The sequence below is a fragment of the Microtus oregoni genome, unplaced genomic scaffold (assembly GCF_018167655.1).
Source record: "Microtus oregoni isolate MIOR12 unplaced genomic scaffold, Mior012 000038F_ref0000394, whole genome shotgun sequence".
NCBI lineage: Eukaryota > Metazoa > Chordata > Mammalia > Rodentia > Cricetidae > Microtus > Microtus oregoni.
The window spans coordinates 20,711,557-20,732,549 of NW_024543097.1; the positions used below are offsets into that span (position 1 = coordinate 20,711,557).

General features: G+C 35.3%; 1 protein-coding gene across 1 annotated transcript in view; it reads left to right on the forward strand.

Annotated features, from left to right (window-relative positions):
- The window catches only part of St8sia4 (ST8 alpha-N-acetyl-neuraminide alpha-2,8-sialyltransferase 4), a 98,582-nt gene extending 90,546 nt beyond the window's left edge, over positions 1 to 8,036 (forward strand). Inside the window, 1 exon segment of the mRNA XM_041632005.1 lies at positions 3,787 to 8,036. Within this exon segment, the coding sequence (XP_041487939.1) occupies positions 3,787 to 4,069 (283 nt within the window). The 3' untranslated portion in view covers positions 4,070 to 8,036.
- Positions 8,037 to 20,993: the final 12,957 nt, after the last annotated feature.

Below are 20,993 nucleotides of genomic sequence, written 5' to 3' on the forward strand. Positions count from 1 at the left end.
ACATTGAAAATTCATCTTTCCTAATGACTAAGATGAAAAGCTATGAATCAAAACCCTGAATGAGGACAGAGGATGGCATGGATGTGAGGGAAAAGGAACAGTCATTCAGTGCTAGTGAAAACTGCTACAACCTCTATAGACCTCAGTGTGATATGAAGGTTGCTGAAAAGAACCCAGAAATAGAACTACCACATGATTCAGTTACAGCACTTTGGGGAATTATAGCCAAAGGATTGTCCATCTTACTATATAAATACCTGCTTCATTGCTCTTCATCCATGTTCATTGCTATTCTATTTATAATTGACAGGAAATAGAGACATAGCTGTGCCTTCATTAGGAAGCCAGGCCTTACTAATGAAGTTGCTTCTCTATTAGCATTGCTAATGCTAAATTATTAAGTCTACATTGTTAACTGCATAAATTAATTTATTTGGATTACAAGTTTCCAAAACTATTTCCAGATAAAACACACTTTTAGGATTCTTTGCTACAATTTCAATTATATTCTGTAGTGTCCTACTAAGAAATCCTTGGGTTAAAAATTTTCGGATGTTCATATACCTCTAACCCTGTTTTGAACCATTTAGGTAGATAATTTTCTTTCAGCATTTCCTGCTGACATTGCACTTAACAATCATGTGGCTTATAGTTTTTCTCATATATTTTTGCCCAAAAATAGTTAAAGAACTTCCAGGATTTCTTATGAATTATAAAATAGAACATATTTATTGATAAGAAGGACATGAATTCTCAAAAATAGTAAACTACTACATTATTTCCTGCTGGTAATACAGTTTTCACTTTAGAAATGATTCCGTAGAACTTTTATTGTAGTGCCAAACATTTGCAATCAGTACCATTGATGGGAATATTTTTGCTCAGATTGACTTTGCATTGGCTTTGCTAAGCTTCACTTCGGCAGTTGTAAATAACACAGGCATCTTTTCAAAACTACCAATTTCACTACCTCACCACTGTGACGATTCTCAAATCATCTAAACTTTCCTGTGATAATCATACCATGTGTAAAACCTCTGCTTTACTAGAACACACAGAGACTCATAACCAGCCTCCTTAAAGGGTCACATTAAGGTTTAATAGCAGATTCACTCTGGTTCCTGAATGAATTTAACAACACATAGGCTATGAGTTTTACTTGGTTATCTACTATTTGATCAAAAGAGGATCCAGATAGTCTGCCTTTAAAAAATATTTATAACTCATATATTTTGAAAACAGGGATGCACAGCTGTAATGATATAACTTTGCAACACATTTTACATATCTCAAAATGTTTAGAGTTGGCATTTATCAAATGAAAAAAAACCTAAAAAAAGCATAAATTTCTATGAACTGGGTGTTGTGCTAAAATAGTCTCCTTCCACATTTAAGGCCCTGAGTTAAATGCCACCACCAAAGAAACAGCAGAAAGTGTAAGACCAATTATATCGATTTTTCAGTCAGCATAATCTAACAAGTTAAAGAAGGGGAGATTCATTTGAGTTATGGTTTCAGGGGTCCACCATGGTAGGGAAGACTTGGCAAATCAGTTCATGGCATGAGGTTTCAGGAAGCAGAGAAAGGGAAAAGCGTGAGATCTGCTCATCTTCTCCTTTCCCCGTTATTCTCTGTGGATTGCTAGCCCATGGCGCAGTACCAGCTGAGGTATGAGTTCTCCAGACTTAGGAAGTCTGCTCCAGAAATGCTCACAAACAGACCAGAAAGGGTTGGAGCAGTGTCCTCGGGGATTTGAAGTGCAGTAAGTTGGAGCTGATGATTGACCATCACACCAATCATACTTGAAATAAATAGTAAAAAGTAGGAAAGTCAAGACACTAACAAGACTGATATGTCTTCCCTGTTTTGCATGTTTTGGGTCAATTTTGAAAGCAATTATGTTGATAAGCTGTTGGGATAAAATAGCATTTAATTTCTTTTGATTGTTTTCATAGTCAGTACTCAAAATTTATTTGAACTTCTATGAACCATTTCATTAAATTGTCTGCAAAGAGACCCAGGCAGATGGCTCCATGGTCAAGAGCATGGGCCACTCCTCAGGAGGACCTGTGTTCAATTGTCAGCACTCACCTGGTTGCATACACCGGTCTGTAACCTAGCTTCTGGGGTTCAGATGCCCTTTCCTGGCCTCCACTGACACTAAACATGTATGCAATACATGTAATACTCAGACATACATGCAGGCAAATCAAGCAAAAAACAAACAAACAAAACAAAACAACAAATGAACACACTCATAATACTTTTAAAATTAAATAAAAACTTCTAAAAGGAGAAGATAATGCATAAAATCCAAAGGTAACACGGTAAGAGAAACAATGGGCAGTATCTAAAATTACCTCTTCACATTTGGAAAGCAGGGATATTTCTCAAAGTTTGAGATGATAGTGAAGACAATAATTAAAAACATACATATATTAAGTATACTGTTTTTTAAGCAAAACCAGTTTAAAGTAACAGGACAGTCACACTCTTCCCCTTTTGGTTGTTTTTCTCATGACACCATTTTCTTTAAGGAAATGAGTGTGCCCAGAGCGTTGGAAACTCCCTTCCTACTAAAGGTGATGGTTAACTGCGGATTTGCAGGGTTTACGGCCAGCAAAATTTGACAATGGATCTGAACATTCTGAAGCATTTTATTGTGGTTACCAGTTAATGTTATGAAAAATGTTCAATGTAGAGATGCATTTACCTATTTAAAAAGAAACTATGGTCCCACAGCAGTCCTGGTTAAAAACCAAGGGTGACAAAATAAAACAAAAAGGCAGGAATGTGGGAAGGGACCTATAGGAAGGAATAATAGGTGGCAGAAGTGGCAGGAAATAAAAAGGTGGGGTAGGAGTAAACAGAAGTTGTCTGGGAACATATTTTATCAATAAAAAATTTGAAAGTATAAATTATATAAAGAATGAATTCTTTATTAGTTTATTATAAAATTAGATTTATTTTTTATTGCTCATGTCTCTCTGTGTGTGTGTGTGTGTGTGTGTTTGTGTATGTGTGTTTGAGGTAAAGAAATATTCATGATTAAAATACGGTTTTATGACTGGAGTTGAAAAAGTCAGTTAACCGTACATTTGGCTCTTTTTGTGTGTTTGAGGCTGTTCATGTGTATGTTTGAAGCGGAAGGTCAGTTTGGGTGCTGCTTCTCAAGAATGTCCCTTCCCCCTCTCTTTCTCTGTTTGTGCCTGTGCGTGAGTATGTGTCTGTCTGTCTGTACATCTTTTTTCCCGTTCTCCATCTCTCCCTCTTTCCCTTCCTTCTTCTTCTTAATATGTCTCTAGCTGGACTTCTGGGCCCCGTGGCTCACCAATCAGGATTGACAAGGTGACAGGTGACACTCTAGATCCACCTATCTCTGCATACCATCCCAGGCCTTAATGTGACTGCTGACAGTCAAAGTTGGGTCCTTAATGCTGTGCCTCTGCAGTGATACTTATACCTTTCTTGGAAGATTCTACTCTGAATATTGAATAAATGTTTATCCCTAATCAATCTAGAACTGGGTATTATAGAACAGAAATAACCTATGTTTTTAGTCTTCTGGCTGTTTTTATGGACTCAAAAATCTGTTAGATAATAAATACCAAAAAAAACCCATAAAAGTATAAATTTTTCTAAGTACATAAACACTACTTGCATTAATCACTGAAAAGTTTATTGACAAATGTGCATTTTGTTTGCTATAGGCTGTAATTTCTATAGAATATATTATATGCCACTGTACATTTTCTTCTGTTTTACTTTTGTTTTTGTTTCCCCTAGTTACTGGCTGACCAACAAAGTTCCTATCAAGAGACCCAGCACAGGCCTCCTTATGTACACACTGGCTACCAGATTCTGTGATGAAATTCACCTGTATGGCTTCTGGCCCTTCCCTAAGGATTTGAATGGAAAAGCTGTCAAATACCATTACTATGACGACTTAAAATATAGATACTTTTCCAACGCCAGTCCTCACCGAATGCCACTAGAATTTAAAACATTGAATGTGCTGCACAACAGGGGCGCGCTAAAACTGACCACGGGGAAGTGCATGAAGCAATAAAGCACATTTTGAAGGGTAAAACCTGGATGCAAACTTTTTTCTAAAGATGCTTCTGGAGATTTAGAAACAGGATCCAAAACAAGGCTGGGTTTCTGCCTCCACCAACTGACTGAATAACTGAAATGGAAGTCCGTGTGAACCCACCACCAGCTGATGACATACCTGCAAAGTGCTCTAGCTAGCAAATATTCTGACTGCAAGGGTCCTTGTAAGTGCCACTTCCACGAAGAATACAGTTTGAATGTATTTTCAGTAGTGTTTACAAGATCCAACAGTACACTCATCATTAATTAACAAAGCGAATACGTTCATCACTGTGGAGCAGCCACTGTAATGCCAAGCACACTGGAAGCGGAACCATGGAGACGACTCGGCGCTTGGGAAATTAAAGCATCCTTACTCACCACATCGAAGAAGGAACGAGTTCAAAGAATGAAATCCATGAGATGAAGAAACTGGAGGGAACTTTTAGTCAGGACACTGAGAATGATGATCGTGTTTAGGTTCTGCTTGTGTTTGTGTTTGTCTTCTGAAACTTATTTTGGTTGGGGTATAGGGTGCTTAGAAATTTATTTGAGGTATAGAAGTGGGAAACACAGATAGATGGGGAAAATAAACATCAAACAGTCCTTTTTAAAATTCTTTTGCTTTTTAAGCAGGAATCACACCAAATTTTTGTTTATTTGTTTTGTTTTGCACAGCTATAAATCTCTGGATTATGTATCAATGGTGTGGCAGGTACCAGCCAAAATATAGCACTCAATAATAGTAAACTATTGTGAAGGAGTGATATTTTAAAAATTGCAAAGTTGCTCTTGGTACCAAAGATTAAACCATGTTCCTACACAGTATGCCATTTTCCTTACATTAAAGGGATATATTATTAAAATGATCACATCGTTGCTATAAAACTTGGCTCTAAGTATTTAAAAAATTTCAAATTCAAATCCTTTTAATTTATACCTTTGATATTTTCTAATATCTTCGTGGAAACACATTGCCCTGTAGAATAAATGTTGGGTTGGTATAGCTGAGATGTTACTACTAGTTCTGAGATATCATCCTGGTTATTCAGATGCTAAGATCAATGTGCACCACTTAACACAATTTTAAGATTTCTCTCTACAAAGTAACATGACTAATTGAGATTTGTTTTCAGAAGAGATGGTTAATTCAAAGCAGTTTAATAATAATATATCAGCATTGTGCACTTAAAATGAATTCAATCGGCAAGGATTATTATTTTTTTGCAGTTAAGTACAGTTCCATTATTACTTCATTTTAAAAAAACATAAAGTTATTCATGGGGTAATTTAGAATGATTAGATACGTGACTGAAGTGACCGGTGGGCCCGTTTTCTGTTTCTTCTGAAAGCAGAAGCTACGGTCTCACTTCTGCTTTGGCCCACAGCAACTTCATATGACTTCTCGTTTCTTGGGGAAGGCACTCTGAAGAAAGCAGAAATAGTATGAAAACTGTGAATGTTTTGTTTTTTTGTAGGACAGGCAATCTCAAAATGAATGAAGAGAGTAGGGGAAATGTACGTATATAGTATACATATATGTATCCATACTATGGAAAAGAATTGTCACAGTACTGCAGTTACCAATATTTTTAATAATAGCTTTTATTGCTTTTAAAAATCTGCAGAATCTCAGGATAAAAAGAACATTTTCTGAGAATCTGTATATCTATCACAAAACAAAACTGAGTGCATATGGAAGATTTTTAAAAACTATGGATAATCTCAACATGCTTTTGTCATTAAAATCCTTATCTACTTGAAAATTTGAAAGTATTAGATACATGTTATATGAATGCCTATTGAAAGTCTAATTTATTTGACAATTGAAAAGTGGGTAACATAAAATTTACTTTGAACTCTGTGCAGATAAGTATTCCCAGCAGCACGTAACATGAATTCCATAGAAATCTAGAAGTCACAAGTCTAATTTAACAAGGATATACCAACTTGGCACTTATTCAAAGTATGTATTTGAAAGCAGCAACATAGCCTTTTGACTGCAGTTTCAGAAAGAAGAAATATATGATTAAACAACATTCAGTCCCCAGTAAACACACCACACCATCCACCATTCCCTACATTGCTGTTCATCCCTTAGCCACATTGGGTAGTGCCTTTTCAACGTCTTCACATGGATTCTTCACCCACACTTTGTGTTCTCTAAACGCTTGCCCAGTTAGGAAAATGTTCAGCATCCAAAGGGCTTCAGATTTGAAAGAAAACTACTTTTGTTCATCTCAGGGAACTTTCAATGCAGAAGAGCGGATTCATTTGAAGGTATTTAGTGCTCACAGTGGAAATGCCGCGTGAGAGCACTTCTTCTCTAACATACACCTTTGCATTCGCCCTCACACTTCGGTCCCCATCACGGCCTTCTTACAGGGAAAAGGCAGAGAGCGATGAAGGCTAATAGTTCAAGCGAGGAAAAGAGTTACAATATCACACACACGATGGCCTGAGGGATCATAACAAAATCAAATTATAAGTATATACTTGAAGTATCTGTGTTTTCCTTTATATGATATGCCCACAGCTTTAATGTTTTCTTTCCTTTTTCATGATTTAGTCATGCACCTGGGAAGGCCTAGGCAAATGACTGTGATATATCGCAGTCATTGAGGTCACATGGTTGCTACTGTGCTATTGACATGAAGAGACCACAGAAATATTCTTCTTATTATTATTCAGTATGATCTGTACTTAATAGCAAGTTGCTGGAAGAAAATGTGAATCAGTAACAGATGATCAGGGCCAATCCAGTGATGCAGCCCATGGGAATAACGAAACTACCGTGGAAGAATTTCTTTCTGGGGGAAAGTGCTGGGCATTCGAATGTCTTCATGCATTGTACATCATATGAACTGTATATGGATTGCTGTTGAAAACTTCTACATATATGCTTACAGAAATGCTTTATTTAAGAAGTGCCGAGGGTAGTGTACATACAAGTTCCTCAGCTACTACTGAAGAAGGAGTGAGCAGTGATTTTTTTCTTTCTAGTTGTGCCACTTTATTCATAACACACATTATGTGATATTTGGTTCCCAGAGTTGTTTTCATGTGATACCTGTCAGGACTATCTATAGTTTTGGAAGGGGGATGGGAAACGTTGTGTATAGTTAGCTGTTATCTCTACAAAGTTGGAAGTTTACCCATTAAATGTTGTCAATATACCAAGGTTTTAATAAAAACAGGTAAAGGTCATTGTTTGTATTTGATAAACAAACTCCAAATACAACCCTTCTAGAAATAGATATTTTATTATATACGTGCTATAAATATATCTATATAGTACAAATAGACATGTGTGATGCATATATACCATGTTATATATGTATATCTGTGTGTACACACTGAGTCTGTAATATGTGCACAACTTGATGTGTGTTATACATATCTTCAGGGTCTGCACTGTGATCTTCCCTGGAGATCATGACCCACTTTAAAAAGAGAAGTTCTTCTGAGACTTCATTTACTACTCTGCTTTAAGGAAGACCTACTTTATAGCTAAATTATATGTTCTTTCCTAGAGTAATAGTAAAGAGACTAGTATGTTCAAATCTCTCCAAACAAAAGTAAAGAAAAAAAAATATCTTCAAGCTGGCAATGTATTTAAATTGCAATTTTTTCTGATTGTGGGTCTAGGCCATGTGTTTCTCCAATACGTAGCACCTTTTAAGAAATCCTGTTTCTTTGTGTAGCTGAAAGCACAAGCGTTTTAAATGTATATAGCAGGAAGGAAAAATGTGTTTACAGATAGCTCTGCTGCATAGGATCGTTGCTACTGAGTCTTTCTTATACCATCCGTGGAATGGGAAGATAAAGCTTCTTCGGTAGGTATCCTGTTCAACACTGTTCCCTGTCATTTGTGTATAGTGATTATCTATTCTTGCTTTAGCATTTGTACAATTGTAAAATAAATTAAATTACTTTTTTTTCAATTTTTCCTCTAATCTTTGTTATCTGCGCCTTCGATTTCCCTTCACATGCCAATGTTTAGGTGGCTGATTTTATGAAGTCTTTACTACTGCTTAGAACCTCTCCATCTCAGCCTTACTGATCAATTATTGATCTAAACATTTGTTTTAAAAAATATTCATGGATATATGAGTAATTGCCATACCAACATTAATATTGGGAAGTCCTTAACAGTTTGGGGGTGGAATACTTTGTGTGTGGTTTTGACTCTGGAACATTTCACAACACAGATCACTGCAATTTCTTTCGGGTTTACACTTGCACTAGCAAATATAGCTGTGTGGTTTAATGTCCATGGCTAGTGTGCTCCTTGACTTGAACATACAACAGTTTCTAGGGCCACCTGCTGATTTGTGAATTCATCTACAAATCGCGACCCTTTGCTTATTGACTTCCTGAAGATGATTTGGAAGGACTAGTTACTTAAAGCATTTTCCATACCTTTCAATAACTTTCAAATTTATGTTTTCAAACATAGCCTCTCTTTTCTGTAAAACACTTTAGAAGTAATTTTATGACTTCCCTTTCAACATTCTACAATTTTGAATCTTTGCAGGACTCCATCAAGGAATCATAAGAGATGCTTGATAAGCTGAGAGGTCACTTTATTTGTTCTGGATGCTTTTGTACTTAAATTTATTTTCCAGTATCATAAATAATGTTTATTCTATGTGCTCCTGAGATATGGTCAAAGCACATCATGCTGGAAAAAGTACTACTTTTACAGTCAAATATTAATGTGTGTTTTAATTTAAAATAGATTTGAGTGTCTGAAATTGTGGCTAGCCAGCATATCATCACTCTATTTCGTATGTTGTTTAGCTTTGCAAGTGACTGAACAGCATGCCCTCACCAAGCTTCAGTATGCACACAGGAAAATACAGCATTATAATATGATATATACTCTGAGGAACTAGGAAGCTAAAGAAAAACCTAAACTAATTTGCAATGGATTATACTTACACTGAAAAACAGACTAAATAAACACTTATAGTATCTTACCAGTTATTTGGCCAATTTGTCTTTCATCTATCTTATATTAATAGTACTTAAATTGCCCACTAGTCAAACAAAATACTGTTCCAACTAGTTTATACATATTAAGTGGACAGAACTTGAAGAAAAAGTATAAGACATAGGTACTACAAATATTCAAATTTGACATATATTTTTAAATAGTTATGCGATGTCATCTAGTACTCAAAAGTAAGAGAACCAGGACTTGAACTCACTGACTCCACAGTCTACTCTCTCTCTTGACTCTTGTTTCTTTCCTCTCCTCAGCAAAGCTTTTTACATCACTAGCAGTCATGTCCTTTGTTAGAAATTGTTTTTCTACAATACACAGTGATCTATATAGAGACCGTCAACTAGTCAATGTGCTGCGAGGAAGAGGCTGCAGAATATTCAGGCATAAATAGGACATCTGTGTCACAGTCATTCATTCTAAAGCATCGGGGTCATTGTGTCAGAGGACGGGAAAGGAATCTTAGAGCCTGAGGCAGTGCACGACTACAAGAAAACAGATGCTTCTGACACAGCATGGCAGCCGCTCATATTAACTCTTAGTAATTATGGCATCAAGCTTAAGATCCGTGCAAGTTCAAGCTAGACCAAAGTTCAGTATTTAGACACTATGTTACCCCAAAGTCCTACTCCAAGGCAAGCAACTCTTGACTGGTAGCTGCTGGCTGAGGGAGAATCAGTTTCCTCTAAAGGTCTAGCCCCTCATAAGTCGAGCATGGTTCAATGGAAAGCCACACCTCCAAGAAAATGCCATCAGTACAAATTAGACTTGATGAGTGAGAATGAAAGCATGTTAAATTTTATGGATAGGGAAGTAGAGGATTGACATGAAGTGCCCAGATCAGCACAAGCTTAGATTTTGCATGTTCTCTGACTCAAATATTTGAGGTTTCAGTGATATGTTCTTCTATTGCATTTGCAGAACTTGACCAAAGGTCTATAATCTATGATGTTTGGAGTTCTTGGAACCTCAATGGACAACTCCAAAAGAGTCAACATATTCATTATATTGAGCCTGTAATCTGAGGTTTTTATCTGTTCGTTTATAGTATTCAGCATATTCACCCCAATTAAGGGAAACTCCACTTAAAGTAATACCAACCCCCCCACACACATAAATATATTTGGAAACTCTACAGTAGTAGATTAACTGATGACTTTCCCAAAAATCCTTTGCGCTATTTGTGTCTCCTTCCAGTCCTCTTCTTAACTGGCCTTCTATCCCTTGAACCAAATTCAACGATCCCTCTCTAATTCTTTCCTTTGTTTTATTTGTGCTAGTACATTCTATCTTCCATTCCTTGAAAATCCTTTGCTTTTGTAATTCCTTACTAATTCCCACTGACACACATATCTGAAGATTCCAAGTTAACATCAGCAAATGATAAATAAATACATATCCTTCTGGGTCTGTAGGACCTGACTGTAGGAAGAAAAGAATCTTTTTTTATCCCATTTTTATACCTTTGACTCTGAATTTCATAATTTTATTTTTCTTAATACTTCAATAATATCAAATTTTACAAATACCAACTTTGATTTCCCACTCATCAGCTAATAGACATAAGGCTACTTTCAATTCTAAGAAATGTAAGATAATAGTCACTCAAATATTCAATATGTCTAATTTCAATGAAAATATTGAATGCTGGTATGATTACAGCTAATTTATTTCTTTGCTCTCAGATTACAGATTTCTGATAGTTTGCTGATTTCTGGCACAATCACCAATATTAAATTTCTAAAGTATTCATTAAGCTAAAGAAATTCATGATATGTTTCTCCAAATCCAATTCTATGAATGAATATGCTGTAATTCTCCAAGAAAACTCAGAAAAATTTGAATTGGTAACACAGTAAAAGAACTGGTATCTTACAATACAGAAAACTGTATTTTTTAGTTTCAGAAGTCAGATAATATTTAATAATTTATATTAGCTTTGAAATTATTTTTATAACATCAACCATGAAATTTTAATGCAAGAAAAAACATGTGTGTACATTTGTTTGGGTATAGATGCATGCGTATGTATGTACAAGTGTGTGTACATAAGTATGGGGTCCAACGGATAACTCCAGGCGTCATTTATCATGGCTATGCTCTGCTTTTTTGAGATGGAGGATCTCACCAAGTTGGGCTCAAAAATTAAGCTAGACTGTATCACCACAGAGTCCCAGGAATCTTCCTGTTTATGTCTCCCCAGATTTGAAAGTACAAATGCAGGTTTATCATGCACAACTTCTTAACAAGTATTCTGTGTATCAAGTCTGTAAACTCCTACTTTCTCAGGAAATGCTTTACACTCCAAATTATCATCTAGCCACAAGTTAACTTAGTGTTTTGCTTTCTCAAAAACCAGGCATTTCTCTTAATAATGTTTTAATTTATTATCTGAATTATATTTGTAAGATAAATTATTCTCATTTATTGAACATAACAAAACAAACTAATAAAAAAAACACAATAACAATCACAAAAATTGATACTTTGCTCTACAGGCTACTGAGAGAGAAATGTGGGCACCGGGCCAAACACAAAACCTTTGACCTAAAAATCTGTCCTGCTGAAAAGTATGCTAGGGAAATGGTGGCACAAAACTTATGGAAGTTATCAGTCAATGTCTGATTTGATTTGAGACACACTGCACAAGAGGGAATTCAAGACTCAAGACAGACAATGCTTGGGTAACTAAGAACCAGAGACTACGTAGCCCCGAGATCTATGCAAAACCAAATACACAAAATTATCGATAGAATGACTCCTAGTGATATTCTGCTATACTCATAGATCAGTGCCTTATGCAGTCATCATTAGAGAGGCATTCTCTGGTAGCAGATGAGAACAGATGCAAAGACCCACAGTCAAAAAGATAGTCTTGGCAGAAAGATAGCCTAAATGAGAGCTATCCATCAAATTCCTCCCCTTAGAGCTCAGATTATCCCATGGAAGAGGAAACAGAAAGATTGGAAAAACCAGAAAGGATGGAGGACACCAGGAGAACAAGGACCCTCTGAATGAACTAAGTAAGATGTATATGATCTCTCAGAGCCTGCAGCAGCAAACACGGGTCCTACATGGGTCTACACCAGGTCCTCTGAGTATATATTTTATTTGATAGCTTAGCAGTTTTATGGGACTCCCAACTATGAGAAAAAGTGGATCTCTGACTCTTGTGCCTTCTTTTGGAACTCTTCCTCCAATTGGACTATCATGTTCAATTTTGATATGATAGTTTTTATTTCATATTACTATATTTTGTTTTGTCATGTTTGGTTTTTATCTCTTATAATTTTGTTCTTTTCTAATTATGGAAAGAAAAGGAATGGACCTGGAGGGGTGGGCAAGTGAGGAGTAACTGGGAGGAGTAGAAGGAGGGAGAACTAGAAACAGGATATATTGCATAAGAAAAGAATCCATTTTCAAATTTTAAAAGAACAAAATGAAAAATACCAACTGTTCCTGACTGAGTCCCGTTTATGAAGAATCCCATTATTAAGCATTGTTTCTCAACTATTGCTCATGCTAACTTATATACACATATCACAACTCTTAAGGCAACAGTATTATTGCAGGACAGATTAGGTTTCTATTAGGTGCTAATTTGCATTTTCTACAATTTAGTGTTTTACAGTACCAGTACGCTCACTCTCCAGTTTCTGTTCAGCGCTGCTTCCTCAGCCCCAGGCTCTCAACACCACACAGATGGGTTGAATCTAAGCACATCTGCTAGTGCTGCCTAGATACAAACACACTCAGCTGGGAGCAGATGTTTTCCAGGAAAAATCACTACCATCAGTACTGTTCAGGGCTGGCTTCTGTGTTAATTAATCTTTATGCTTGGACATAGGCCCTTCTATACAAACAGATCCTTGACTCATAGGCTTAGAACAGTAACAGGGCTGATGTAGGCTTGTTCACGTGATATTCATCAGGCACAAGTATGTTGAAATTTGTATAAAGTTTTTCCCTTTATGTCGAGGTCTATTATTGCTGTTTTGTTTTAATAAAATTTTATGCTAACTTTAAGATCTTATTTACTAATATCTTCAAAATATAAATCCTAGCTCAAAGAAAATGATTCTTTATATTTTTGTGTGTTAGTAGTCTAAGTCATGTTTGTGTTTTTCTGTGATAGTCTAACACTTGTCTGTATTAATAATTCTAAATTTTATTTTCTCTAGGGTATCAAAAAGCTAGATATTTTTCTGGGCATTATTTTATTCTACAGACTCTGTTAACATATATTCATTCTAAGAGTTATCAACTAATTTTCAATGCATGTATTTGCAAATCTTCATTCCATAAAAATTTAAAAACTACTTAATCTACAGAATTATTATATTGATTCAGCAATTATGGTATAATAACACTCTGAGATGCTCTCTTAAGCATTAGTTGTATTTCCTGACCAGTGCTGTTTCAGTGAGGGTTAAGTCAATATAACAAGCATTCAGTAAGTGTGGATTACATCAATAAAGGCATAATAACAGTTTTGTATGTGTACTTTAGTTTAGTTGTTGAAATAACAAGAAACATAGAATACTGATCATCAACAGTATGGCAGTTGATTTGAGAAATCAAGAAACTAAGAACCTTCAGAAACAATCTAAGACTAGTATAGCAAGACCAGAGTTTCTGGGAAAGATGCATTGCACATCCTCTGAAGCTTGAGATACCCAGGGCAGAAGCCAAGATCCTAGAGAAAGGATAAAAGATATTTTGTTAACACAGAAGAAAATAGTGGATGTTTTTCCATTATTATAAGTGGTAGAGTTTGGAAAAGAAATAGCTACTAGTTTAAAGAACTGCAATCTGACTGAATCTCTCTTTATAAAAAAAAAATACATATTCCATCCTCACTTTACTTTCCTAAATTAATTTTTGAATTTTAAGTTTAAATAAAATCAAAGTCCAATGTAAAACAAGGAATTACCATCAAAATAATTAACATTACTGAAATTATCCATTATTCAAGTTTCAACATAACCACTTTAGTATATATTTTATGCTACCAACTTGAAACAATGTACCGTTAAAAAAATTATTGGTTCCTACCAACAAAATTTATATTTTTTAATTATTCTTGTGTAATTTTAAAGTGGTATTTTATAAAGACACTGAGCTTTAAAATCCACCATTCCAAACTCTCAGAATATAGAATAGGAGTAATTGATTATTAATTTTGGCTTGGAAAGCAATGTTTCTTTCTCTTATGTAAATGTTCTTACATATGTTCTCTAAAGTGTGTAGAAGACCACACTAATCTTTTTCCTTTTTCTATTTATATACCTTTATTGATTTTTTATTGATTTAAATGAGCTATATATTTTCCCTTTAATGATCTTATCAGTTCTAAAAGGTTTGTAAAGTTTGAAAGATTAAGGAACACCCAGAGCAAAATCAAATAAGATAAAATGTATTAAAAGTGTACAAATAAATAAATAAGCTTCTATTTTTTAGGTTCCACTTAAAATATAGCATGAAAGATTTTATAGGAAGATAGTTTAATTGACAAATGTCCCTTAAAATATAAAATGAAGAGGTAGGAAAAGCTGAGAGATATGAGATAAAGTCCACATAAATAAATGTTTTAAATTGTCTGATTCTGTGTACTGGGATTCAGTCTTACTTGAATAAGTGAAGGAGATTTGTAATAAGATTTTGATGCAAGGAATGAGACAACAAATTGTTCATCAGACTACACCCTCTATTAGATATTTTTTGATAATCCCTTAAATATCTCAATTGCCTTTTTGCCAGTGTAAATTTTAAGAGGTTCTTACCATCTACTCTTTTATGTTTGTTAAGACAGTTTCTGGATCTCAGGTGAGTCAGGGGAAAGGAAACAGTATTCAGGCTCCCGAATGATAAATTTAAGGCATTTTTTTCAATAGGTTTGTTCTTTCTACCAAATCTAATCTAATAACCAACTTTCTAAATTGGTACAAGCATGTCAAACTAACAGAACACTAAAGATGGTTCTTTAAAAATGATAAACCCATTATCGACAAACCATCTTGAATGTGTTACTATTCACCCTGTTTTTTTTCTCACACACTTGAGATCTCACACTTCTTCAAGAGTCTGACCAGTTACTGTATTTTAATTTTCTAGACATCGATTACCGCAACTGTGAACTAAGATTTATTTCTGGAACGAGTCACCAAGAGATACTAAATGAACCTTCTGGGATTCAGTCTTACTCTCCCCTCTAAGCATTTCACAATGTAAACTGTCTTCTTGTTACCATCGGTGTCACTGACCTCCGCCAGGATGAGAACTCTTTTTCCTTGACTAATGGCTCACCGTCATGAAGAAACACAGTTTAATGAAGCTGCAATCTTAGATTTAACTTCAGCGAGATATTTATTGTGTGTCTTGAAAAAATATCAGACCATTCAATCTAATAGTGTTTGAATTGTGAAGGCAAGAAACGAACTTCCGGAAATTATCAAAAGTAGCCAGAAGATAAGTAAACAGTACTTTTATCCACTTTGTAAGACTGAAACTAGATATTGAGGCTGATCGTAAAATGCTTATTCAAACTGAAAAGCACATCCTTGTAAGCATGCATAATGTTTTGACCATGATCTATCATTCCGCCGAGCAGTTAGGACTTCATTTCATTACATTAGGCTAGCACACTTTTTGTTGATTAAGAGAGAAATGTTTTCCACAGCAGAGGTAATATACCCTTTTGCCTCTCCCTGCTTGGAAGAAACTGTCCATTTATGTTAGCAAATAAAATATAGAACCATTTTCCAATGAGTTGGAGGTTTTATAAGCACTTGCATGATAAACCTGCAGTTGCATTATGTTCATATATAAAATTGTCATTCAGAATCATAAGTTCTGATAAGGTTTAATTATTACCTCCTCCAACATGAATGGTTCAATATAATCCACTTTCCCTCATTCCATCATACATCTAAGTTGTTGAGTTTGTATTTGTATCATCTTCGGGAACCAGACACAGATTAGAGGCATTGGCAGTTTGACCATTCAGCATCTGGAGTAAAGAGGGAACCTTCACTGTTTGACCTATCCATAGTTCCCTCCTCGCCAGCATAGGAGTTCATAAATAAAATAAGTGTCTTTATTAATAAGAACAAGGAAACTTTGTTCATTGTTTATGAAGAGAGAGCACAGGAGACTGTAAATTAGTAAACTAAAACTATCAATGAAGACATTTCTATCTGATCTTAGTAGATACTGCACAAAGATGAGTAGCTGGTAGTCAGATGACTGGAGAGAAAGAGAGAACAGTGAATTATGGAAAAGTACCAGTAAGCGGTACCAACAGTACCGAGTAGTGAGAACAGAACAAAGAATGGCAACAATAATGAGGTGTTAAATTAAGAACGGGGCAATTGGGTGGGAAGATAGAGAGAAGCCTGATATTACCTGTTCAAACATAGCAATAATTAGGTTACACTGGGAATCTCACTTGTTTCTTTTTTTCCTTTCTCATTCTTTTCCCTTTTTTTAATTTCTTGTGAAGAAAATAAGTGCTTTAAATAATATGCTGTTCTACTCTGTGCCCTGCTGCTATGATCAAACACTCTGATCAAAAGCAGCTTGGAGATGAAAAGGCTTATTTAACCAAATATTTTTAAATAACAGTTCATCACCAAGAAAACCAAGGGAAGAACTCAAGCAATAAATGAATGCAGGAACCATACGGAAACATTGCTTACTGGCTTATTCCCCAAATCATGTCAATCTACTTTCTTATACAGCTCAGTTCCACCTATACCTAGGGATAGTATTGCCCAGAGTGGACTGGAGCCTCCTAAATCAAATAGAAAAAAAAAAATAAAAAAAAATAAAAAAAAAATAAGAAATCAAGAATATGTAACACGCTCATGCAGACAAGCAAATATTATGGAGGCAATAATTCTATTCCTTCCACACATGTTCAGTGGACAATCAAGATAAGCCCTCACAAATATTGAGGTACCACAATGTTGAGCAAATTTGAAACCAGTGAGACCTCTTGAAAACTCTTGTACCCACTCCACTTAAGAGGTGCTATTCACACAGAAGTTAGGACTGTTGGTAACTGAGGAGAGATGTGGTTAGATAGTAGATGCACAACAGAAGTTTGGCATCAATTGTTTTTGATAGAAATTTTGATGTAAGGGAGAGAGAGAGAGAGAGAGAGAGAGAGAGAGAGAGGTAGGTAGCTGAACCAAGGATGATGGTTCATCATTGCACTAAGCATTTAGAAGAAAAAATTAGTATGACTAATGTGACTGTGAACCTTAGGAGGAAAATAGGACCACTTAACTGTCATCGTAGAGGACTGGTACATTTGTCAGTGATTTAAGATTTGTCTCACCTGGAGAGAGATGTCTTGCCAAATATCAGGACCTCCCAGACTCAGTAATAGCTTGAGACTAAAATATGTAATCTCTATATCAGTGTCAATGTAAGCTAATTTAAGTAGACTCCATACATTTTGAGCTCCTTTATATCTTCGTGATATTAGCTGAAACCTCCATTAGAGTGTGGAACTCCTTTCTGTCTAGTCGTTCTTCTTCCTTTTATAGTTCACTGGCATTATTGCCCCATCAAGCTAGCATTAAACTCGATTGCAATGCCTGCTTCGAAAGAATCTAGATTACAATTGGTGCTGTAGGTAGATGAGAAATGAAATTCAAAAGAATGTTAATTAACAGGAAAGAGGCTCCATTTCATTGTTCTTAGTACGTGATACACAAATATCTCTAGGCATAAACTGGAATTGACCTGTTAAAAAAAATTTATTCATAGAGTCCTGTGATGCCCCATCCAACTTCCCCACATCCCAAAATTCTGCACTTACTTCTCCAGGAACTAGCCTTGTGAGTTTACCTGACCTTCCCCAAGTCACCAGATCCAGCATGGGTACCCTATCCAGTGTCCTTTGCCTAGTACTATCACCCCTGCTTGTCCTGAAAGGAGCTTCTAGGTTTCCACCAAAACTCACTCCGCCTGACCAGATAAACAAGCCCCTCCCACACCACATCCAACCTCTCCATCCATCCAGATCCTATACATCCTTTTATGTCAAACCAGGTGAGTCTGTCTGAGCTCCCCTCCATTTACCCTCCCCAAATGCCATATCTAACCTCAGTACCATATCCAGTGTCCAGACCTAGTCTGGTCTCCCCTGTCTGCCCGGAAAGCTTTCTCTAGGCTTGTACCAGGACATACACTGCCTCTACCTAACAGATGGCCTCCTACCTCATGACACATCAAGGCTTTCCACCTATGTCTCCATGATTGGAGGAAGGCACACACCCTGTATACCAGCCCAGTCCTTTCTATCCACCTGACTTAATTCCACCTACACCATTTGCAAATTCTGCTCTCAAATTACATACACATCCTATCTTTTGCTCCAAACTGTTGCATCTATATCAAACTTAGAACTAATAAAAAATTCACATGTTAACTTCTCATGGGAAAAATACAATGTCAATTATCAGAATAGTGTCTTCTTTCCAAAACATGCCAGTACCATAGACATATTTGCCAATAAAAATTACCTAAATTAATCCCAGAATAAGGAATTAGAAGAACAGTCATAACCTCATGAAAAAAATCAAGGGATTTTCAGAAAGCACACATACACACACACACACACACACACACACTTAATGTAACTAAGGAGAAAGAATTTAAGAAAAATAAATATCCGAGTGATGCCCAAGAAAGTACAAACTTAAAGTGGATAATAATGACAAAGATTAACTTAGGATTTGAGAATGGAATTCAATGAAGAGATAGAGGGTTGAAGGGAACTCCTATTGAAATGACGATGGAATTAAATGTCCAACAACATAACTGAAAAATTTAGAGGTAAGTCTTACAAGTAGAATAGATCAACTAAACTATAGAAGTCTCAGAGACACAGGTTCTAGAACAAATAAGCAAGAGATGAAATTTTAAAAATGAACACAGGAAAAGAACATATGGGAAACTATGATAGCCCAAACCTTTAAAGTAAAGACATCAAGGAAAGAAAACAAACAAAAGGCAATGACATAGACCTGATAGTCAACAAGAATATAAAAGAAAAATTTTCCAAGCTGAGGTAAAGACACAACCTCACAGACACAAAAAACATGCAGAGCAAACAATAGACAAGATTTTGCAAGAAAAGCACAAAGTATATTCTGATTAAAACAATAAGTATCCAGAACAAAGCCTTAAGAAAAAGAAAGAACACACAAGAAGTTACACATAAAAGAAACCCCATCACAATAGAGAATAATTTGTCAGTGGAAGTGACTTTGAAAGACAGAGTTGCCAGGAGCAATACATTCCAACTTCTAGACACCATGATGCCAACATAGATTAAAATACCCAGCAGAACTATCCTCCACAACTAAGGGAAAAAGAAAAATATCCCATGATATAAGAAGTCTAAATTTTTCATATCCAACATCATAAACTTAAGGAAAATACAGGAATTAATATATTAAGAAAGATAACAAATATAACAAGGAGACTGTGCAAAGAAATACAAAGCCTTTCTTGTTAAAGTACAAAATACAGCTGAGACACAAAAAATACCACTAAAAATCAACAACAAAATAACCTCAATTAACACACATTATATATATTAATATATTTTGTATATAATATATATTTCATATAATATATATAAAACATAAAATCATACATGTATAATTTTACCTTCCAGGACCTAATTTTCATAAAAACAATCACCTTTGTTAGAAAATTTGCCTGTTTAAAAAACTGATCTAACTGCTATGTAGGTGATTATATGTAGATAGATGTTATATATTATGTGTATATAGAATATACTTACAAATGATTATGTGTGTATGTGTGAATATGTGTATATATATGTTTATCAAAGTGGCAAAAATGTGTGGATCAGGCTAATTACTTAGTTACCTATATAACAGATCAATTCTTTAAAAAGGTAAAACTTTCTAACAAAGGAGATTTCTTCATCAAATTTAGGTCCTGGAAGTGAAAAAAATACATATCGAATACATAGGGAATTAACTTCCCAAATATTGAATTTGTGTCTTTTTTCTGAAGTACATTCATGTTAACTAAGGGCAGCACGTTTTAAGAACTACATAGATCTCTTAGGTAGCTTAGGAGCACCTTCACTACATATAACCAAGATATGCATAAGCAAGTGACAGAAACAGACCACAGGTCTGCCTTGAAATCAGCTTTTTCACTCATTTTCCCATGGTAAAATAACCTGACAAAAGCAATTTATAGAAATAAGGATTAACTTGGGATTATTGTTCCAGATAAATAGTTCGTGAAGGCAGAGGTGACACGACATCAGACAGCCAGAGAAGAAAGCTAGCAAAGCAATCGTATCTTCATCCACAGGCTGAAAGCAGAGAAGAAACCAGAGGCACAGCAAGGCTATCAACTCTCAAACGCAGCCCAGTGTGTCCCTCCTCCCACAGGCTCTACTTTACAAAGATTCTTTAACCTCCACAGAGCACCAACTGGGGACGAAAATTCCTAGCTCCAACTGCTTCCTCTGTGACCTCAGAAAGTAATACTATCAAAACGTGTAGTATTTGACAAGGCTGAGATTCAATAATTTGTAGAATATAATGCTAATGTTGAGAAAAGTTTTATAATGCATTGAAAGAACTAGATATAAAACTATAATGACTTAGCCAATACAATGTAGAAATATTAACATGTAATTAAAACATGGTAGAATTTCGAGCCCTCAATTTTCTTTGGTATTAAATAGCATATTTGTATTTTTTCAATTATATGTGGTTTATTTTACATGTTTTTACAGTGAATAAAAACAGAATTATGACTCATCATATACTATTGGATATTTCTCTTATAATTATCTTTCTGCATGGTAATCTATGAATGCTCATATTCT